We start from the raw sequence: 22,918 nt of genomic DNA, 5'->3' as shown, positions 1-22,918 counted from the left end.
ATATATCCATCGAAGTTATAATAATAGTACAGGTCGCAAGAGCAGAGTGTATATAATGTCACAGAGGTATCTAAATCGGACAACCAACAACGCCTGTATACCCATGTATCTTTTGAACCAGCAACTCTATGCAGACTTTTGGTAGCGCAACTCTCCAAATGCAGATATTTAACCAACAGCCAGGCCTCTTTTCATCATCCATTAAAAATCCCACGTCGAAAGGGACATATAGATTAAGGCAACTGTCCCTGATCGGACTTCGCCTCCTCACCCTCCTTTGGGGTCACCGATCCATCATCCCAGAATTCCATGTCTCCTTCCACATATCCCCGCTTCAGTTTATTTCCCTGTTCGGCCAAGATATCCTCCAATGTCGTCTTCTTGTCGTAGAAGATATTGAGGTGATCGCTGATGATGTGACGATTCTTACAGGACGGACAACGGATCACGACCGTCCCGCGGTGATAACCCTGCTTGGACATACGGTGAGACGAACGCTCACCGCACGGCTTACATGTGAAGGTAATTTGGTAGGCCGGTTCTTGTTCCCGGCGTTTCCTGTTCTGTTCTTCGTTCTCCGCATCTTTGGCGGCGTCCGCGGCCTGGTCCGTGAGAGGCCTCGCAGAGCTAGAGTTGTGACGGAGCGTAGACGCCGGTACGAAGATTCTAACCGACGCCCAGGCAAGTGTGGGCGATGATCGGGTAGAGCGGTTGATGAGTTGTGAGAAAGGTCTGGAAATAGGGCGCGAGATGGCAGTTCGGGGAAGAGAGCTCTGGATGGCACGGAGGCCTCGGGGGAAAGATGTGAATGAGCGCATGGCGAGATCGTGAAGGTGAGTGTATTGAATCGGTATGAAAGTCGCCGATGTAGAGTATTAGGCTCTGGAATCGCTTGCCCAAGGACCTGGTAGAAACCCAAGAGTTGAAGGAATGGTCGTGAGAACGGCGGAGGGCAATGACGGAGAAAGTGTTCAACTTGCGCCGGACTTTCTGTTTTTCCACCTTCTCTGCCCTCCGCGGCATCATTCTGCTGTACATCTACTCCACACTCGTTTCGAAGAAGCGTTGAAACTACTGGAAGGAGTTTGTCTTGGACGGTATCCTCTTCATTTGAGGCTTGCAAATCCCCCATTAGGTCTAAATCTCCACTCAATCTGTGTCCACCCAAGTCCAACTGCTCCTTCGACTGCCCCGCGCGCAACACCAACACCGAGGAAGTGGATGGCAAAGTGTCACTATAGCAGAAGATGGCTATGAGGGCAAGGCAAAAGATCCGTGCTCCACGGAGGGTAAGCTATCATTCCCGATCCGTTATAATCATCCCGACCCTTTAACAGGAGAAGGATTAAGTCCTACGCCGCCGTCGACGGTACTTCGGACTATGGCAGTCATTGAGCGGCACTATATTGGAATGGCTCAACTAACCGAGGATGCATTAGGGTCTTAACACCAATAAAACCGATGACTTTGAAACAAACTGGGAAGGCTTGTCAACGTCCCTGAAGAAAATCCATACGAAAGATGCGTCCAATCTCTCTTTCGAGCAGCTATACCGGAATGCCTACAACATCGTGCTGATGATGCGCGGCGAGGAGCTATATGAACGGGTCAAGAAGCTTGAGCAAGAATGGCTTGATACCGAAGTGCAGAAGCGGGTGACTGCGGCAATCTCATCGGTTCTTCTCCAGGCGAAGGACCAAGCCGAAATCCAGGATCAAGAAAATGAGCGGAGGGACACCGGGGAGAAGTTTCTAGATGTACTAAGGGAAGCCTGGGAGGATCACCAGATTTCCATGGGGATGATTACAGACGTTCTCATGTACATGGTATGGCCGCGTGCTGATGTGTCTGATTGATCAAAGCTAACCAGGTTGTTCTAGGATCGAGTCGTTTCGGCAGACCATAAGAAACCTTCGATATACGTCGCATCCATGGCTTTATTTCGTGACTTTGTGCTACGATCTGTGGTCCGTGCAGATGCAGAGTCGACAGTCGCCGATGTGCTCAAATCTACTGTGCTCTTTATGATCCAGCTGGAACGGTCAGGGCAGATGATAAACCGGCCGCTGATTCGGCATTGCATTTATATGCTGGAGGGTCTCTATGAAACCATTACTGAAGAGGAATCATCAAAGCTTTACCTAACTATGTTCGAGCCGGCATTCCTTGAGACGAGTAAAGTCTTCTACAGGGCAGAAGGACGGCGACTGCTAGAGACGGGAGACGCTGCTACATTCTGTAAAGCCGCCTCCGACCGCATAGCGGAAGAAGGGGCGCGCTGTCTCTCCACACTCTCACCACTGTCGGAGCCGAAGATTAAAGACGTACTAGATAAAGAGCTGATCGGCTCAAACATTGCGGAAGTTATCAACCTGGAGGGCACCGGGGTCAAGAATATGCTCGACCATGACCGCATGGATGTTCTACGAAATGTCTATGTACTGAGCGCAAGGGTAGACAGTAAAAAGACTCCTTTGACTGTTGCCGTTCAAAAGCGCATAGTGGAGATGGGTGATGAGATCAATAAGTCGGCAATTGCAGCAGCACAAGCTCAACCCACGAAATCTGCAGAAAAGACCGCCGAGGGTGGAAAGAAACCTGCTGAGAAGCCTGTGAATCTGCAGACAGTTTCCGCTATCAAATGGGTCGACGATGTCTTAGGGTTGAAGATGAAGTTCGATAAGATCTGGGAACAATCATTCCGGTCCGATCCGACGATGCAAAGCGCCATCACGACGAGTTTCTCAGAGTTTATCAACTCAAACACGCGCAGCTCAGAGTATCTGTCGCTCTTTTTTGATGAGAACTTGAAAAAAGGCATCAAAGGCAAAACGGAGACTGAAGTGGATGCTCTTTTGGACAACGGAATTACCCTCCTACGCTATGTGAAGGACAAAGATCTCTTCGAGGCATACTACAAGAAGCACCTGTCCCGGCGTCTTCTAATGAAGCGCTCAGTTAGCATGGATGCAGAGCGGCAGATGATATCCAAGATGAAGATGGAGGTCGGGAACCAGTTCACGCAACGCCTAGAATCCATGTTCAAGGACATGACGGTTTCCGAGGATTTGACTGCCAGCTACAAGGAACATATTCGGCGGGCAGGTGATCCCGACCAGAAACCTGTTGATTTAGAAATCAATGTCCTCACGAGCACTATGTGGCCCATGGAGTCCATGTCTAGTATTAAAGGCGAGGAAGTTCAGCTTCATTGCATTTTCCCCAAGGAAATCGACAACCTGAGACAAAGCTTCGAGCAGTTTTATCTTAGCAAACACAATGGCCGGAAGCTGTCATGGCAGGCTAGTATGGGCACGGCAGATATCCGGGCCACGTTCCACAGGTCCAACGGCAAGGTCCAGCGACATGAGCTCAATGTCTCCACTTATGCCATGGTAATCCTGCTGCTCTTCAACGACGTTCCCCAGGGCGAGTCTCTCACATATGAAGAGATTCAGGCCCGGACAAGGATTCCAGACCATGATCTAATCCGCAATCTGCAGTCGCTTGCGGTTGCACCAAAGACACGGGTCCTGAAGAAGGATCCCATGAGCAAGGACGTCAAACCTACTGACCGATTCGTCTTCAACAACGAGTTCCAGAGTCCGTTCATGAAAGTCCGCATCGGTGTCGTCAGCGGAAGCGCCAACAAGGTAGAAAACCAAGACCAAAGAAAAGAAACCGAGAAGCGAATGAACGACGAGCGTGGCGCCAGCATTGAAGCTGCAGTCGTGCGAATCATGAAGTAAGCAAACCCAATCCATACATCCCATCATAACAGAAGCTAACTAGGTCCCCACCATCTAGACAACGAAAGACACTGGTCCACTCCAAGCTCATGAGCGAGGTCCTAAGCCAACTGTCCGCACGTTTCGTTCCAGACGTGAACATGATCAAGCGGCGTATCGAGAGCTTGATTGACCGCGAGTATCTCGAACGAGTCGAAGAAGACCCGCCCACATATGGATACGTCGCTTAAGTATTCCTTAGCCAGTTCATTTGCTACACAAAATGGCTTCTTCTGGTCAATTGCATGCCAATTCTTTTATTCCTTTCTTGGGCGTTGATAAGTGTGCATGGAAAGTGATTTGGGGTTAGCGGTCAGGCGCAACGGCGGATATTGTTCATGCTATAGATCGTGTGGCGTTTTTACTTCTTCTGTCTTCTACTGCATCCTCGGAGAATATCGAATTACTAGAATAGGGTTATGGAAGGACGACGCTCCAGGCTGAGCTGAGCGATGTATAGTGATTGATCACCACAACATCAGTCACAGAACACAACATCAAAGCCAAGTTCAACCTAACATGCCTCATAAACATAAACAAACAAGCACCACATACATTCTATATCCGAAATGCAATAAGAAAAATCAGGTATCACAAGTCACCAACCCCAAACGCCACGATGCATCAACAACATATATACATGCATTTCCACCACTAACTAACACACCACCAACCAACCAACCAACCCCATCCACCTCACAACCCAGACAACCACAAAGAAAGAAAGCTCAAAGAACCTCCACCTCCCCCCGTTCCCAAGCCTCCCTAACCCCCTCCCACCGCACGACCCAAACATCGCCCATGCGCATCTCCTCGCCAACAGTCTCAACCTCGACCCCATCGCCCGGCGGCACAACAACGCCGACCTTCTCGACAAGACACCTCACAAAAACGACCTCCCTGGCATCTGGGCCCTGCACCATACTCACGCCGCCAGCATTATCATCCAAGCGTCTCAGCTGCGCCGGGAAGGAGCTCAAAAACGACGCCCCGAAGTGCCCCGCCAGCAGCGTCTGGTGCGCGCGCAAGAAGTCCAGTTCCTGTGTCGACAGCGGCGAGGGGTCGTGCACGGCGGTTAGGTCGGGGATGGAGTCTTCGGGCTGTTGGTCGTTGGTTTGGGAGTCGGCGGGGGTTTGTTGTTGTTGCTGGGAGGAGGCAGAGCTGATGCGGAGGAGGTAGTGCATGCTGTGTTTCGTGAGTTTGGAGAGGCGTTGGCGCAGGATGGAGCGGAGGAGGTATTGGGTTCGGGAGAGGTCGGTTTGGAGGATTGAGAGTTTGAGGTTTAGGGTTGGGTTGTTGCTGTTGCTGTTGTTGTTGTTGGTGGTGGTGGTGGTGGTAATGGTGGGGTCTGAGGAAGAGGAGGCTAGGTCTTCGATTGTTTCGATCTATATGGGTTAGGGTGGGCTGGTTTAAGGAAATTGAGGGCTGTTTTCAAGCTCGTGGTTGACCCTACCTGCTTGCGGACTCGCTCCATCATTCGGTTCATCAGGGCCTCCGGCCATGGGAGGAGCTCCGACACGCCGCGCTCGGCGACCCAGAAGCGCGTGAGCAGCTGGTGGTCCAGTTGGGTGGATTCGGGAGTAGAAACATCGTTGCGATCAACGGAGGCAAGGATGTCATCGATATCCATGGCGGGGGGTACAATTCATTAAGCGCCGCGTAGCATCGGGGGCGGAAGAGGGCTCGACGGAGTGGAATAAATTGTGGGAAGCGGAGCGGAATCGAAGGCGGCGGCGGAGACTAAAATTAAGGTTGCCTCAGGCTACTCCGCGCAACTATATAAAGTGGGTTCTCATAACTACACTACATGAGATCCATTAAAATTACTCGAGCACGCAAATGAATTCTTCAAGTCATTTCATTCCATTCCAACAAAGGAAATTATCTTTTAGTTCTTAATCCCCCGGCCTTCCCATTAAATGTCAGTTCACCGACACGGGAGTTTTGTATATGTACAGCTGCATCGACAATCCCGAAGCTATTAGATCTGCCCTCTCAGGGTGATCGCTTTCGGGGTCGCTGCCATGCATGGGAAATTATCGCCCTTCTGACGAGCCGTACATCAATATGTACATTGTACGGCGAGGAGTTGAGTCGCTCCCTTGCTTGTTATACAAGAGCATAGGGAGGGAGGATTAAAAGACAGTAAGGAAAAAAAAAATAAGGAAAGATCCAAGAAGAGGAACTGCCGGGTGGAGGCGTGGTATCATAGCGATCAGGCCCAATGCAAAGTGGAAGGGCGAATAGTGTAGGAAAATCGTTCAAGACATAGGAAATAAGTGTAGGGCCAGTGGTCAGAGATAAAGGAAAGAATCGGATCCGCTAAACGTTAACAAAAGTGCCGGCTGGCGAGAGGTGCACGGCGAATCAGTAAAATGGTAAGAGTCAAAAGTTGCCATGTCATCAATGCAAAATGCTGAAGCTCTATTAACCGGGCCAAGAGAAAGAAACCGAAAGTATTTAAACGAACGGAAAGGAAACTGGAGTGGTAAGGCGCTAGATCAACAGCGACCAAATTCTCCAAGTCCCATGGTGCAACTCAATATTCTCGAAAGACCAGCGAGTGGGTAAGACAGCGAACCAAAACCAGGGTCTCTGGATATATGTGAAATATTGCGGTGCAACGGAATGCAGTAAAAGCCTTAGCACAACGCTCGATAGTTTCATAATATCGAGGGCTGGCTGTTAAAATAGAATCGAACGATTCGTGGGGGGCTGTCAGTAGGAAAGCATGCGGCGGCCGGAGAAGCGAGCGGAGACAGGGCTTGCGGCAAATGGAGAACCTAATAGTCGGTTACGGTCTCCAAGGCCGTTGCGACACCTTCCAGTAGGGCTGTCTTCCATTTGGGGAGATTGACCGAAGGCAAAGGTTTGAGCGCGGCTCAACTTAGACCTCTGCTTGACCTTCCCAAGGCCACGCTCGCAGGCAAACTCATGTTCCTTGGCAGACATCTCGACGTAGTTCTGGGGAAAGCAGAGTGTCCGGTGGTCGGAAAAGAAGCTGCTATAGCCGCCGTCCAAAATGTACATATCCGGGTAGGTAAGATGTGGATAGTGGTCCACGTTAAAAGCACGATCCTGATGGCGAATGTATTTGGCCATAATTGGAGCCCGGTGTGCGGAATACTCGCAGTGCAAAACCAATGCTGTTCTGGGTTTAGGGCTGGCGAACAGCTCCGCGGCAAGATTATCTTTGTCGTTGTAGTTCACAGCCCCATTGATGTGACCACCTTCATATTCGTACTCGAACCGACAGTCAATAATCATGATATTGTCGAAACGGTCGTTGTATTTTCCATCTATGAGTTCCACGAGAATGCTCTTGTCGATGCGAGGCAATGTATCAACCTGGTCCTCAGGCAAAAAGTGAGGCAACTGTAGGCTGGGGGTTCCTTCGATGTCACAGATGGACTGAAGTGGTGCATTTGATGTAAAAGAAGCCTCTTTTTCGACCATTACATCCTCGGGGTTCTCAAACATGCTCAACGAACGTCGGCACTGTTTACGAGGGCGCATCATGGGGTGCGAGTTTTTGCGAATGGATGCTGCCGATGGAGATCCATTTCCACGGACATGGCTCGTCTCTCGGCCAAATGGGGGTCTCAGGCGTGGGTTCACCAAGCATGGGACGAATGATTCCTCAGCGATGGCCGCTCACGAGGTGGCGATTCATTAAACATATCCTCCAACGAAGCCGATGTGCTTAACGACGTCTTGGTTCCTCTGCTTTGGAATTTAAACGGTGGTGCTTGGCTCTCCGGTGCGGGCTTAACCATGCCCGATTGAAAAGATTGCGCTTTGCTCCTCGCTAGGCTGGGCCGAAGAAAGGTTGGACGTCTCCTCCTATAGGGAAATAGTATTGTCAGACCGATATACACTTCATCCTTTGACTCTCTGGTTCTTACTCATGGTGGCCTTCTTTTTGTGCAACCAAAGGCGAGTCCTGGAGAGGGCTTGCAGTATTAGATCTCATGGGCGTGTCCATACAGGAAATCTCGATTGTAGGAGTGCGGAGTTCAGCTTCCAAAGTGTTGAACGGAGGTTTGTGCGGTAGCGGCGACATTTCCATGATATCCATTGCAGGCGAGGAAGGCAGTGGAGGTGTTGTCATCGCTGCCTCTATAAACTTGATGAGCAATCCCAGTACTTCATGCACTATAACACATCAACTCTTACCACGCCTGTTACCATTCCCAAAAAGGTTTGAGGAGAACAAAGACCGCCGTGGAGTAGCCACTTGGGGACTATATTTGGTTAGTGTGTTCCGTTGAACACGCAATACCCCAAAGATAAAGAGCACAAAGGAGTGGACAAACCTCTGATCAATATGGAAGTTTTGAGATAGATCGGCCGCGAGGCTCGCGGTAGGAGATGTACCTTTTACATTAAAGTAATCGGCACCATGGGCTTTTTTCATAGATAAATCTTTGAAGTTGAAACTGTTTGAATTGAGACCAAATGCAGGGTAGGATGTCCTTGCATCCGAGCGAAAACAGTGTCCGAAGAGCACCGATGGGGGCTGCATAGCAGCCAACGGGGACGAGTGTTCCATTGTTGCAAAATGCTTGTTTCTTCCCTAATGCCTCAAACCCGCAAGAACGCCGCAGTCGAATGGTGGGGAAGAAAAAGAGAAAAGAATAAAAACGAAGTAGAACTGGCAAAGAACAGAGAAGTAGAACTGGCAAAGAACAGAGAAGTAGAAGACCGTTATGCCGTATACTATCTACCCGGCATATACTACACGATAGGTGCAGGCGTCTCTGTCGGAACGGTAACCACCCAGCTCTCGTATATTCCTGTTGCCAAATTGCGGCGTGTTGAACCCAGACTTCACTAATTGAATGATTGAAGAACGGCCTCAGAATCCCTCAGCTAACCAGCATGTAGCGGCACTTCCTCGTGACGAAGCCGTGCGTCTAGAGCGACATGGCTGGCCGAAAAATCGAACAAAGGTAACCCGGAGCGTCAATGTTGGACCAAGACTGGAAGATGGGGAGAAAAGGGCGAGGGGCTAATGAACCACGGAGACTAGGTTAGCATTCTAAGTACTGACATCAGCAGCAGGCGGGCATCTTAGGGGAGGAAGAATCGGTACGCTAATGCATTGGAGGAAACTTACCGAAGCAGAGGGTTTGTCGGAGACTGGAACACGGGACTGGGCCTGAGGATAGCTCGAGAAATGAAGCATGGGAAATGAGGAACAGTCCTAGTCTTAAAAGAAGAACGGACAGACGTTCAGAAGACCCAGAGAAAAGAAAGAGAAGAAGTGAAAAAAAGAGGAGAAAGTGAAGCTGAAGGGATGATCTTGTTGCAATGGCAACGCAAAAGTGGGGATGGATCTCCAGATGCTCAGAAAGAGCTTAAGCGACGACAGGTTAGCTTCTGGTACTAGACGGCACTAGGCTGGTTTGGTTCATCGGCGTCAGAAACCTGTGTCGAACCGGTTTGGAATCTTCACCCGCCCTTCGTCTATAGCCCTGCGGACAGGCGAAAGAATGGGTTCAAAAAAAAAAAGAAAAAGGTTAAGAGTTCAAAAAGTCACTGTCAAAGGGATATCGCAGTGTAAGTCCTTACTATACTTAGCAATGCTATCTATTGACAACCCTTTATTTCTGTTCTTCAAGGGAATTAAGTTATTTACAACCGTTTGCTGAAACAGTAATTCCAAAAATGAGCAAATATCAACTCTGACAGCATAACGACGCATGTACCTCATAGGTAGCGTCCCGGTGGGTTTCGGTGGTCCGAAGTACCTACAGAGTACATACATCATAGGTCTGATACGGGTATCATACATACTATACGTACAGTATGTAAGTCAGAGAGGTAGGTACCCGTACGGCGAGGACTAGCCAGCGTCTAGGGCTCTGGGCCCCCCTCGTTGCCGGGACTCCCTTGCCGCCATCAGTAACGCTAGCGGCTGCTCAGCAACCCTTCGCCTATCAGCGTCCTTACTGGTCTACCCGCTGCTACTGTACCAAATCTTTCCTGGCTGGCTGAGGCATGATCGTGCCTGTCTCACGGGCTACCGAAGGATTTTCTTTCTTCTTTTCCCTTTTCTTTTACTAAATATTGGGTCCCTCCTTTTTTTTTACATTATTCCTTTTTTTTCTCTTTCTGACAATTCACCCGGTACCGCACATTCTTTTTGACAGGTTTCATGTACTAGGAGTGGGACAACCGCCATTTGCTGTAGTAACGGTTTCTTATTTTTATCGAGCAAGAACGATATTTCTCAGACTGTGCATTGTACTATTTCCTCATGAAAGGTTTCCAAGAGGAGGCTCTCTTCCCTCTTGTCTTTCTTTAAGCTCCTAACATACGCTAGGCAGTCCCATGCAGTTTCACCATTAAGTTTCCGTCTTAGTCGGAGAAAAGGGTTACGAACGGTTCGATATTAAAAATGAGAGCAAATATAAAAGAAAAAGAAAACGAAAAAAAAAGGTAATAGGCCCATAGTAAAATTTATCTTAGTCTATCCGTTTGTGCCGGTCCATTTTTCTTCTCTCTTTTTTTAGGGTCCCAGTAATTTCAGTTCCCAAAGAAATCCCAAAAAAGACAGATCGAATCTAATAAAATCTCCACTCGCTCCACTCAGTCGGAAAAAAGAGCTTGTCCGGAGTCTGCGTCTCAGGAACGGAAGTTCCAGGTCAGATTGGATTTCCCCAAACTGGTAAGCTGTCAGTTGTGAAGGTCCTGTAGCTTCTCAGTAGTCAATCCAATAGTATGGTTAATACTGTACTCCTACAGCTCCTGGGACGTAAATCTCCGAGCTAACTAGTTCCCCATCAAACATTATATGCATACACCCTACATCGACTTCTCGCTATAGGGCCTGTGGGGACGAAGACCGTACAGAGGACAATGGAAGTAACATCTCCATTATTTCCAGAGCACAACCGAAATACAGCGAGATGGATGCCTTTACAAACCTCCTCCCGTCCAGCATGCCAAGGAAATCGCCACATATAGCAGTGATATCCATTGAAGATATCTTGACTTGCAGATGACTCTGAGGATATCTTGGGATCTACATACCAATCGTGCAGTACTATTGGAGCCTCGGGCATGGTAACGGATCGTCGGTTCGTATGATTCTCTTACCCGAAGAGGAGGGAGGGCGACTGTAGCTCTCAACGAAGTGATATCTTAACACGAGGGATATCAATCAATCTCCAGGAGCACAGTCCTCCCCGCAGTGTGTTCGCCATACATTAGAAGATATAGTGTGTCCTTACTTGCGGAGTAACTGTACTCAGGATCACTATAGTCTCGATTGGGGGCGGCTTCAGCATTCTTGCTAGTCTTGCCAAGGGATATCTTCATCCCTTCCTACTAGAGCCTTCCTTGAACGGTTCCTATTCTTGTCGTTCCCGCATACCGCAAGTTACCTTACGAATGTTGCTATTGATTCCTAATTGTCAGTTGATGCGATTTGTCAAAGGAATTGCCTTTTTTCCTGGGCCCTTTTGACTTTCTTTTTCCTCTGCTGACCTTCCCCCAGCGGCGTATGTGGGGAACATATCGCGACTAGTCCCCCCCCCCCAGTTGACGACGTCACCAATGACACCTGCTAATCAAATCAGTTCATTTTATTATGGGCTATGCTCAAGGTTTCTTGAGGTCCCCGCCCTGATGGATCGGCTTTCCTCGATCGTGCATTATCGGTCTAGAGCCCACACGTGCTGAACAATCCGCCGCTGCGCACGGAATGATCCCTATCGGCCGGTTGAAGACGCTGCCACAGCCAACTAACTATGGCGCTTGAACTATCTAATAATCTAACTAACTCCTAGCTCCTACACCGCCACAAACGGGGGACGTCAAACAAATGATTGTCACCTTGCCTGCTTTGAGCCTCGCAATGGACTGCTACCCCATTACGCCGCAGCCCCTCACCTCTTGAGACACCGGTTGGCGCCAATGTTTATCCCGGTCCATGTCGGAGCGGGCGCGGAGCAGAGAGGACCCGACTTGAGCGAATGTTACACCGTGAGTCGGAAATCGGCCATTATCTTGAGGCTCATAGGGTCGCTTGGATCGCGATGGACCCAATGACAATAATATTGATTTCGCGACAAGACTCCAACTAAATTTCTTAGTTTGTGCGATCGCATTTGCGCATTGGCCCGATCGCGACATTTGTAAGCTTTTAGGCGTCGCTTGACATTTCAGCTGAGCTCTCGCGGTCGGCAAGCACGGAGGAACTAGTGGTGACTATCATCGTATCTCGGGCCCTCCGATCTTTAGGGTGGGAGAGTTGGTAACGAGTGAGAAGACCAGGGTTGGGATCCATCATCCACCGTAGCCGCCGTGACAAGACCAAGTGCTGCGCATTGCATTGATTGCAGTCTGACGACCAATCCAGACAACTCCGAGGTCCCGACTAAGGCATCATCGTCACCTCACCAGTTGTTTCGGTCTGGCCGTCGCGTCAGAGCCTTGGAGCCTTGGCCCGAGTCCCTCTGCGGGGTTAACCCTGCCTTAGTCTATTTCATTGGCCCGTCGGGGCGCTTTTAGCGCTCGTGCTACCTTGTCTCCCTGCAACTTTACTCGGTCTTTATCCATTGTGTACGGAAATACGTCCTTGCAACTAAGTTGTTACTAAATATTGCTCGCCTTCAAAAGAAAAAAAAAAAAAAAAGTGGGTAGGATGGTGATGTCACATGAGGTGGGGGAAAAGAGACAGGAAGAAAGGATGCCTTGCATCTTCCAGCTTTTGTCTTCCTTGTCCCCGCGCCCGATGTCATGACTTTTGTTTCAGAAAGTCTATGCCGTGTCTAGACGTCAGCACTACTTGCTTGCATATACAAAACCTACAGATAAGGTAATATGTTGTCCATGGATCGCGGTCTGGTAAACAAACGGAACCTTGGAACCGAACCCCAAAGACGCGACCAGCATGCGCAGTCCCGTGACTGGCGGCTGACTTCAATGATATCACCCTGCTGCCGATCCTCCTTCGCTCTTCATTCACCTTGCTTTTTGCTGGCAAGGTTGGTTCCCACACCCCCCAAAACCACACGTGTGGGATTTCACCAATTATTCCACCCTGCGCTTGGGTCCCTATCTCCAGAGATAATCTATTTTCGAGCTACACAGCCCTTATCAAAACCCTCACCTTTCCCATTTGAGGTAGTTTACTGATTATCTCGATCCGGGAGCGATCGGCAGAGCTATTAGTCCGAATTTAGTCGTGCTAATTAGCAAAAGCAGCTGTAGCTTTACGACTAACAGACTCACTAGCAGCCTTACTCGGACTAACCTCGCCTTGCGATTCGTCCGTCCACCACATTCTTGGCGTTTGCCGCCCGCACTTACTCATGCCATGTGCGTGGTTCCAAAGTCTGACATTTACTGGTACTGCCCCCATTAACTAGTAGTAGTAGCTCTGACTGATTTACTTCATAAAAAAAATATCCCAGATCGCTCTCCATGAATCAATCTCTTTCCTTCAAACTCCAATGGCCTCAATCCAGGAGTTTTTTATTTGATGCCCTGGATCAATATCTCCCCCATACATAACGTAGGCACCGAAAGTTAAGTAGCTCAAAGCTTAATATCTATAAACTCCTATCTGCCACGGATCTGGATGCGAAGCAACCCCACTTCCATCCCTCGATCATGGGAAAATCTAACACTTGCAGAGGGCGACTGATATGGTCGGTTATCATTGATGAGGACTCGGTATGAGATCCGATCCATGCATCTGGTTTTGCCATCTAACTTTCTCCGCTCGTATATCGACGACCGTGCACATTGATTGAGTTGGCCTGGTCTGCCTGATATACTTTTTATCCGCGATAGTCGAAGAGATCCTGAAACTTAGATCCTCGATAGAGATAGACGACTGTCGCGTATGTACGGGGTACATACAGGATCATATCTTCGCCACTCGACTATCCATCGATATCAATATTCACCCCCCATGTATACCACCACGCACCCTCGTGCTTGCAAATCCCTCACCCAAACCACCAACCCCCACGCGAGGGCGAATAACAACACACACACACACACACACACACACACATACACACGTAAACATACACACTTGCAGCACCAATACGTGCCCATATGCAAGTAATGACTAAACCCTCCCCAAAGGGCGGAGATTGAGCACTCACCTTTCCACCCCTCCATCCCTAGATTACCCCATCACCATCCCCCCACACCACCGATAGAATCAAAATCCAGTAGCCCACGATCCCAAAGTAACGCCCTCACCCAAAACAACCCAACCCAAAAGAAAAAAAAAAAAAAAAAGACCAAGCCAATCCAATCCACCCAAGATGAAACCAATACAACACCCCTCTATTCCACCGACCCATCCCATTAACCCCGTTAAAATCTCCTATCCTCCCTCCTACACAGAAAAATCCCCGATAATCAACGTCCCCACCACCCTTGCTTCGACTCCTCCACCCCTTCGTAGGTAACGCTCAACCCGGTCCTGCCCTACGCTGCTGCACGACTCAAGCACAGCCAAGATAGCGAAAGAGAGGAAAGGGGGAAAGGAAAAACGAAACCTCACCGCCAGAGCATGATTTACGTACCTTACAGCGCAGCGCACATCCATTCCTACATAGTAGGGCAAGTGGACCCCGATACAACGGTTAATCTTCTCCTCAGGGAGGGTATTGGGTGGGGGAGGTGTGTGCGCGCGTGTGTCCATACCGAGTTCTTATCAAATCAATACATTGTTTAGAAAGTGGGGGTGGATCTAATATTGGAAGAATACGCGATTGATAGGAGATTTCAAACCCAGAAGGGGAATCGAATTGCTATCTTTCGGGCGTCCAGGTTCACGAGAATCCTGGGGAAGTGGCTGGGGGAAATTCATACTGATATGTGCGGACTTGCAGAACTGTATACTAGGTACGTACATGCAAAATAAACTTCTGTTGAATAGAACGTTAATAATCGGGGCTAGGAGACATCTAACAGACCTCCCGTCCCATTGACCTTAGTCAATGATAATGAGGGAATTCGGCTCTCAATGGGCCCGCATTCTGCATGCCAGACTGCCAATTTACGCTTGTGGAATGTTCGATGAGGGTTGCGTTCCTGGTCTTGCGTATTCTGGCATTGATATGGAAGGTATGTAGGCCGTGGGTGTATTCGGCGTGGGCTAGAGAATGGGGAGCGTTGTGAGTAGTGTGCATTCTTGGGGATAGACTGTGGGCTAGGGAGTAAGGGGTCCTTGGATCGTCTGGCTGTATTGTATATCTAATTGTAGTCCTCTGTATTCACCATTGATGGGGGAGTATATGCTTGTTAGTATATGTTTGTTATAGGGTAAGGATTGGCGTGTAGGGACTAACTACAATATTGCAAGGGGGTTTTTGGAGCTGTTGGTAGTCTTAGGATGGGCTTGGCTGGAGCTTCTCTGATGCTTGGTAGTGGGGTTATTGGGCGTAGAAGGGTCCATTGTTGTCGATGGAGCAGCGTTCCTTTGAGTGTTTGTTGATGGCTTGGACTGGGGAAGAGATACGTGTATGGTCGATGGGGTTTGCTTTGAGCTGTGATTTGAACCATATTGAGAAAACATTCCGTTACTGCTCTTCTGTTTAGGTGTACGGTATGGTACTAGATATGTTGGCCTGGGGCCCAGGGACTGTCAAGTCTACGGGCTCAAGAGGAGGGCATTGTCAATTGTTACGGTGAATCCATAACAGTTTTAGTGGCTCCTCACGGCAGATGTGATATGTTCTATAAGATGCAATCTAGTTTGCGAAACCGTAATTCATCGGAGGATAGCTGTGTTGTCGGAGCAAACGCGTAGTGTCTCGAATGGTTCGATTACCTCGATATATATGCAGTTGTCGAAGAACTCCTGTCATGATTAGCACATCTTATCAGTACTAACACGTATGTTCTCAATATCAGGAGTGCCGGTATATTTGCTATCCATTGGAAACATCAACTTGTATCTAATCGAGCACTGTCCCATAAGATATCTCACACCTCCACAAAAGATAGATAGAGGCTGGTAGATTTCCAAACTAGACATAAGTCTTGAACCATGGTAGAGCAGCTTTGTTATTCATCTTCGAGCCAATCCATATCTACGATACTGTGACAGCTGTGAAGCAAGGTAATGTATATAGGCGATTTGTTATATAGCTGGCACCTTCTCTTCTGGGGTATGAAAGACTAACATCTCCTGATATACATACTTCCTGGTTTCAAACACGTAGACAATAGACCAGTACACAATATGCAACATATACCTTTTCAAGAACAAGTTACAATTCTAGACCACTTTTCATGCCGTCTTCACTTGACAACTTGCTCTCCCACTCAAACGGAGCACATGATCCTATGTTTCTGAATCATGGAAGAGCTACCATGACAATCGTGCTTAGAAGCGTTTAGTGCACCTGGAGATACCCCAGCTCAAGGTATTCCTACCATGACATTAAGGCCTCAATATAATATTCAATTCGCTGCCTATAAGTGCTCAATGACTTGTTTTACCGCCTCACTCAAAGATTGTCTGTACTAAGCTGATATAAACAGGCCTCCATATCAGATTTACTACTGTCATGGAATAATCGTCACCTTGATCATTTCGGGCGTAGCTGGATGCAGAACTGAGGACGCTCTCTACAATAGGCTTCTGAAGTCCAGTCGATGTATATGTGTAAAGATCACAAGCTTGTCATTTCCGAATTAGATGACAGAACGCTTCTCATCATAGGCTCATTGAGCGAATATGTAACCTGCCCCGGGGATAATCTGCTCTCAAGCTATGCTCATTACCCACTGCAGATGCATCATCGTGCTCTTTAGCTGCTCTAACAACCCATTTTGTATTCCTTCCGGTTGTATGTACATATATACCTACTCTGGCAATGATTTATTCTAATATTCTATTTACAGCGAGTGGAACCAGTTCATATGCACGCCAACCAGCCAAGAACGTTTTCAAAACAGGGAAACTAATCACTAGAGTCTCCACATTGACAGTCCCGACACTTGAAGAAGTACTAGGTGACTTAGCGGCAGATGAGAGTGACTATTGTCGACTAGGGCCTTTTCTCAACCACATGGCGACCTCACATGTACAGTAGTTGGCTGTACAAGGCAAGATCCAATCGTGGAGATCCCAGCGCATTTTATCGATTTTCTCTTCGACACTATCGATCTCACAACGGAATAGCTGCCGTTTTTGCGATCGGATGGATGTGTCATGTCAATTTCTATATTGCCGTCTGGTGACCTGCTACAGGTTCGGATCTGATGCGTCTACCGCACAGCCCGACAATACCGATCTATGCCCGGGTGGCACTCAGTCTGCAGGATTGCTTCCGTAAAAGGCGAACGCTGTTCCAGAATGTTCGTTTGAGTATATCTGGGTGGAGCCAAAGCAGGATCTGGATATGTTGGGCAGCTTGGTTGAGGAAGGAAAGTGAAGGCCGGTCGTGGGAAATTTTGTAAGCTTTTATGACATTGACGCGGTTTGACAAGTATGTCAAGTTGTATATAATGCAAAGGGGCTTTTGTTAAGGCTGTCATTAAAATGGAGGATTTGGCAGTGGACCACAGGAAGAATAGGCAGTTGTCTCCATTTTTCTCATGTCAGAGAGGACAGATTTCTAAACTAGTAAGTATATCGTACTTCTTTGTAAAATACGGTCAGTACAATTTAGTATTGCCTGTCATACATAAATTTTTAGTTTGTGAAATCATTTGGTATTGAGAAAAATCCATAAATCAGCCAAATTTTACTATTGAGGTGATACATATCGTTGCACCGATGAAGGCCTGTGCATTGTGATATATAATGTGGCAAGAAGGTTGTTTTTGTGACCTATTTGTTGCATAGCTTGTGCTATTCGACATGTAATTCTGTACAGAGATCAGAGATGGAAGACCATCTTAAGAATCGCATTAGGCATATATTACTCTGTACGCATCATCACGAACGTAATCCAGTCGCCGAAAGAAGAGCGGTGCTCTTTGCCAACTGTCCGAATCCCAAGTGCGGAAGAGAGCTTTACGGTCTCGAACACCGAACTATGCAAGCACGTTAATATATTGAATCACATTGAAGATCAAGATGAGAGATTACCGATCCAGGAAAGATCTTCAATCTTTTCTCGATATCTGATGGATGTTGCTATTGCTATACTTCAAGTGTTTATATTGTATTGGCGTTGCTGTAGAAATAGGAACCTTACTGAAAGCAGCAGGCGGTGGAGGATTCAAAGCGGTGATCGACTGCTTTTATCAGATAACGCTAACCCAAACCGGTAAGTAACCTTGTCGCAAAATGAATTTTCGTTGGGTCAAACCATCGACATTTCATAGTAAATCTTCAGACAACATCAATCTAAACATATTAAATTCCCTCTATTCTTCGCGCGGTGCCATTGTGTGATTGGAGAGCTTGTGAATCTAGATAAACTGAACCCACTTTCCCGCGGCAATGGCGCAAAATCACGCCGGCTCTAAGAAGAGACGCCGCGAGCCAGTCAACGTTGATACCAAGCTGGTGGAAATATATGAAGACCTCGCGAGCGAGAAAGACGAGATCAGACTGAAAGCTGCGCAAGCGCTGGTGTCGCAATTTACGCCCGACAAGGATGCCACAGATGAACAGATCAAAAAGACTCTGCTGAGACTCTTCCGCGGCCTCTGCAGTAGCAGAAAAGCTGCGCGCATTGGTTTTTCTATCGCCTTGACTGAAATTCTGTCTCAAGTTCTATCCAGCCCCAGAGAGTCTTCGGAAATCGATATCTCGAAGGTCGTAGGGTTCTGGGAGTCACAGTCTAGCGCTTCCGGAAGCGAGTCGGGCCAGGTATGTTTAAAGATTTCTCTATCTGTGTCCCGTTGCTAATGGAAATATAAAGGAACAAAGAGATCATCACTTTGGGCGCCTATTTGGTGCAGAGGCTATTATCAAGTCTGGCATTCTTTTCAAGCCCAAGGCGCCTTTCTCCGAGTGGACCAAACTCTTGGATCTGGTCTTTGAGCTGGCCAAGAAGAAGCCATGGATCAGGGAAGAATGTGGCTGGATCGTGTACCGCTGTGTGTATGAATTGTCTGCCCAGAAGGCCGACGTGAAGTTCGTGGAATCCGCTCTTGAACGTCTTTGCACAAATGAGCTGGCACGGACGCCAGAGGGAGTTTCCATTTGGCTAGCAGCCAAGGACTTATTCCCCAAGGTGCAACTTCCTAGCAAAGTATGGAAACATGACGACCCATTGGACGCCAAGGAGAGGAATCAGCTGGCAAAGGTCATGAAGGAATCCTCAGTGTCTGAGGCCGAAGGTGAAAATAAGGGTAGCAACCCCAAGCCATCGGGTGTGTGGAATTCAAAGCTTCACTTTGCTTGGGATGCTGTCTTGTCCAGGCTTAGCGAAGCATCAGCAAAGGAGAGCAAGTCAAAGACCTCTCGGCTTAGCTTCATTGATTTCTGGACGGAGGTTGTCGACAGTACGTCTTCCTGTTTGTCCCAAAAAAGGTATTGGTTCTGACTAAGTCTTAAATAGATGGTCTCTTTGCCGCTTCCTCATCGGACGAGCGCAAATACTGGGGATTCCTCCTCTTCGTCAAGGTGTTGAATGAGAGCCCCTTGCCATTGGCTTCCCTTGTGTTCACAAAGAACCTTGTGAGGTGCCTTACGAATCAGCTCGCCGTTGAGGACCGATATCTTCACCGTATGGCTACTAAGGCTGCTAAGTCCATCCAGACCCGCGTGTCAAAGGAGCCCGAATTTGCCGCAGCTTCGATAAGTGGTTTGATGGGTTCAGCGGGCTCAGTGAACTTTGACCATGTCACTAAGACCAAGACGGTGGAGAAGATCGTGGTCGAGGCCAATCTAGATGCACTCAAGCAGATCGTGCCCCTCTTCGAAAAGCTCATCGCATCTCCAGGTACAAGTGACAGTAAGGCTGCTGCCTCAAGCCGTCAGTTCCTTGCTGGCTTGCTTCTGTCCATTGTTAAGTCTCGGGCTTCCACCAGTGATGAATCGGAAGAGAGCTCTAAGGAGGTGCTCGAACACATTCTGTTCACTTTCGTGCGATTTGCCTACTTTGTGGAGAAGGACGGTGAAGGCCGTGGTCAGACCGCTGCTGAGCCAGCCCTCACTCAGCAGACTCAGGAGCTCTTCCGGAGCAGGATCAACTCCTGCCTGAACAGTCTGATCGCCAATCAGAAGCACGCAACTGATCTTCCTTATGCGGTTGTCCGCAAGATTCGGGATGCAGCCAAGTCGGAGGAGTATGGCAAGTTTATCATCGCTATGGATGATACCCTGCAAGACTCTGTGAAGGGCGCATTCAAATCGCTGAAGAAATTGTCAAGCACGGTTCGTCAACCCGAAATATGCTTACTGCCCCAATTGAATACTTATTCTAACGATATGCAGGAAAAGAAGGGCGATACCGCTGGCGTTGATGCGTTCAAGCTTCTTTACTCTATGACCATTCTTCAAGTGTACAACGGCGATGCTGATGCTGTTTCCATGCTGGACGAACTTGACTTCTGCTTCTCCAAGATCTTCGGAGACAAGAAGTCCAAGAAGGAAGAGACAGCAGATGCTCCTGATGCGCTGGTGGAGATTCTTTTGAGTTTCGCTTCGAAGCCTTCGCAGCTCTTCCGCCGTATGAGTGAACAAGTCTTCGGTGCTTTCGCCGATAAGATTTCTGAGAATGGATTGGATTCTCTGGTCTCCGTATGTGCTTTGCTCCTCTTCCTCCTGACATTCATTGAAACTAACAACATACGTCTAGATCTTGGAAGCGAAGGAGAGTCTTGCAGGTCAGCAAGAGATGTTCGAACAGGATGACGAAGGAGAAGAAGATGAGGAAATGATGGATGTTGATGAAGATGACAGTGATGTCGAAGTTGTCGATGTAGAGGGCTCAAATGATGACGAAGACGAAGACGAGGAGGAGGAAGGATCCGAAGAGGAAGACGATGGAAACGAGGACGAGGAGGCTATCTTCGAGGCCAAGCTTGCCGAAGCACTTGGACCGCACCGTGCAAACCAAGACCTAAACGAAGAAGACTCAGACGCCGACATGAACGACGATGAGATGGAACAGGTAGACCAGCAGCTCGCTAAGGTGTTCCAGGCACGCCGGGATGCCCTGAGCAAAAACAAAGACAAGAAAGACGCCAAGGGGAACATGATTAACTTCAAGAACCGTGTTCTTGACCTTCTTGAAATCTACGTCAAGAAATGCCACTCGAAACTCTTGGCTCTCGATCTCCTTCTCCCACTTCTGCGTCTTACTCGCAAGTCTACCGTCAAACAGATTTCGAACAAGGCCAACTCCGTGCTGCGCGATTACACGAGACTGTGCAAGGGCTCTGCTTTGCCCAACTTAGAATCCGTCGAGCCTGCCTGGGAGCTCCTGAACTCGATCCACAAGGAAGCCAGCCACAGCGGCCCGCCCTCGCATGCTTCGGCTTGTAGCCAGGCAAGTCTTCTTCTGGTTAAGGTTCTCGTCGCACACGACAAGAACAACATTTCGGGCATTGTGGATGTCTACGCCGAGACCCGAAAGCAGCAGTTCCTTAGCAAGAAATGCCATGTCCCGCCTTCGTTCTTCAGCGAGTGGAACAACTGGTGTGTTTCCGCCAGCAAGCAGATGAAGAGCTGAGCGTTGCATCCTTGTCTCCCAGACTAGTACATAGATTTCTTTAATCAAAAGCGCACCTTTTATGATATTGTAACATATTCCAACAAACCCAGGACACAAAAACCAAAAGGTATCTCAAACATAGACATTGGCCACACACAAAACTAAGAGAACGAGCCATAGTTCGCTAGTAACGTCCAGACCACCACCAACCCATACATCCAACTAGTTACCTAAAACCCCTTAATATACCGATGCTCGCTCGTAACCTCAAGCACATCAAACCTCATCCCAACCTCCAAAGCCCCCTTCCCTCTGGGCGCACAAAGCATGCCAAAACAAGGCTTATACTTCATGCCCTCATCCACCCTCCGATAACTCATAAGCGTATCCCACGGCTGCGTCTTATGCTTCCCTGCCGTATCGGGGTCCACATTCGGTACCTGGCACCTGGCACACCTGGCCAGGACATCAAACTCCAGCACCTTCCCTGCGCCATCCGCAACCCTCACAACCTTCCACTCATCCTCCACCCAAGGCTCACCCCCCTTAACAATGATATTCGCCCGAAAGCGCTCCACACCAATCGGCTCCACGCCCTTCTCCACCAGCCGAGAGTTCAGCTCCGCCATCGACGCCTCCGAGGCAACCAGCACCGGATGCACATCGGGGAAATTCACACTTTGCGTCCTTCCCAGAAGCTTGGGGTCACCGTTCCCGCACATCACCCTCGGCGTCGGGCCCTTATAAACGAGACAGACGTCACGTTCCAGGAAATCAATAAACGGGCCATTGACCTCCGGCCCGTAGATGTAGGCGTCCGTGTCAATGTCCCAGATCCTGACCTGGCCCAGGGTCGTGTGGGCGTCCAGCCACGCAGTGTCTGGGCGGAGGGGCACGCGGACCTCCTTGTCAGCAACACCTGTGAACGTAACCACGAGGAACTGGTTGTCCGGGCTGAGCGCGGTGTTGATGAGCGTCATCTGCGGGATTTGGCGGATGGTCAGGAAGCCGTGTGTTTTGGCGTCGATGAGCATCCAGCGCCGGTCGAGGTCTAGGCCTTCCATGTGCAGCGTTGTCCTCTCTAGGCTGAGCCCGCGGCATGATTTGATGGGGTAGACTCTCAGAGACGTGATTTCACTGCTGGGGTGCTTCTTTTTCAGCGTGTTGGGGAGGAGCTTGCATGTGGTGGTTTTCAGCCAGGTTGGGATTTGCGGGTATAGCAGGGGGATGGTTAGGAGGGTTAGAGCCGTCACTATTGTGAGGGTTTTGGGGGTGTCTAGGTTTAGCATTTTTTCTTCTTCTTCTTCTTCTTCTTCTGCTTTTCTTTTTGGTTTGCTTTTGGGTTGTTCTCTATATGCGGCCTTTGGTTGCGTGCTGTAGATAGACTACGTTCACGGTCTTTTTATAGTGTTGGAAAAGTGACCGACCTATGGAGACGGATGAGTAAGCTTCGGATCCACCTTCCGGTGGATTTGGCTTAGGGCTGGTGGCTGTTGTCCTTTATACTGGATCCCTGTTCTATTTGGTTCG

At 48.8% G+C, this 22,918-nt stretch overlaps 6 protein-coding genes across 6 annotated transcripts; 2 read left to right on the top strand and 4 right to left on the bottom strand.

Annotated features, from left to right (window-relative positions):
- Nucleotides 1-233: 233 nt before the first annotated feature.
- On the bottom strand, nt 234-818 carry ABOM_000999 (DNL-type zinc finger protein; the record flags this gene model as incomplete). Its single annotated transcript, XM_022528129.1, has 1 exon — nt 234-818. The coding sequence occupies one exon, from the start codon at nt 816-818 to the stop codon at nt 234-236; it is 585 nt and encodes a 194-aa protein (XP_022394202.1).
- Nucleotides 819-1,247: 429 nt separating this feature from the next.
- ABOM_000998 (cullin family protein) lies at nt 1,248-3,979 on the top strand (the record flags this gene model as incomplete). The annotated part of the gene is made up of 4 exons (XM_022528128.1): nt 1,248-1,289; nt 1,440-1,826; nt 1,881-3,745; nt 3,808-3,979. 4 exons carry the CDS (start codon nt 1,248-1,250, stop codon nt 3,977-3,979), a joined length of 2,466 nt encoding a protein of 821 aa, XP_022394203.1.
- Nucleotides 3,980-4,516: 537 nt separating this feature from the next.
- On the bottom strand, nt 4,517-5,418 carry sld5 (putative GINS DNA replication complex subunit Sld5; the record flags this gene model as incomplete). The annotated part of the gene is made up of 2 exons (XM_022528127.1): nt 4,517-5,173; nt 5,242-5,418. 2 exons carry the CDS (start codon nt 5,416-5,418, stop codon nt 4,517-4,519), a joined length of 834 nt encoding a protein of 277 aa, XP_022394200.1.
- Nucleotides 5,419-6,506: 1,088 nt separating this feature from the next.
- Nucleotides 6,507-8,340, bottom strand: nimT (putative tyrosine protein phosphatase MIH1; the record flags this gene model as incomplete). Its single annotated transcript, XM_022528126.1, has 5 exons — nt 6,507-7,372; nt 7,447-7,631; nt 7,694-7,907; nt 7,965-8,032; nt 8,105-8,340. The coding sequence occupies 5 exons, from the start codon at nt 8,338-8,340 to the stop codon at nt 6,507-6,509; spliced, it is 1,569 nt and encodes a 522-aa protein (XP_022394201.1).
- Nucleotides 8,341-18,222: 9,882 nt separating this feature from the next.
- Nucleotides 18,223-21,406, top strand: ABOM_000995 (DNA-directed DNA polymerase POL5; the record flags this gene model as incomplete). The annotated part of the gene is made up of 5 exons (XM_022528125.1): nt 18,223-18,594; nt 18,647-19,232; nt 19,289-20,106; nt 20,167-20,472; nt 20,531-21,406. The coding sequence occupies 5 exons, from the start codon at nt 18,223-18,225 to the stop codon at nt 21,404-21,406; spliced, it is 2,958 nt and encodes a 985-aa protein (XP_022394198.1).
- Nucleotides 21,407-21,618: 212 nt separating this feature from the next.
- On the bottom strand, nt 21,619-22,677 carry ABOM_000994 (MOSC domain-containing protein; the record flags this gene model as incomplete). Its single annotated transcript, XM_022528124.1, has 1 exon — nt 21,619-22,677. One exon carries the CDS (start codon nt 22,675-22,677, stop codon nt 21,619-21,621), a length of 1,059 nt encoding a protein of 352 aa, XP_022394199.1.
- Nucleotides 22,678-22,918: the final 241 nt, after the last annotated feature.

This window comes from Aspergillus bombycis (genome assembly GCF_001792695.1).
Source record: "Aspergillus bombycis strain NRRL26010 chromosome Unknown contig00003, whole genome shotgun sequence".
Lineage (NCBI taxonomy): Eukaryota > Fungi > Ascomycota > Eurotiomycetes > Eurotiales > Aspergillaceae > Aspergillus > Aspergillus bombycis.
This window is presented reverse-complemented; position numbering and strand designations above follow the sequence as displayed.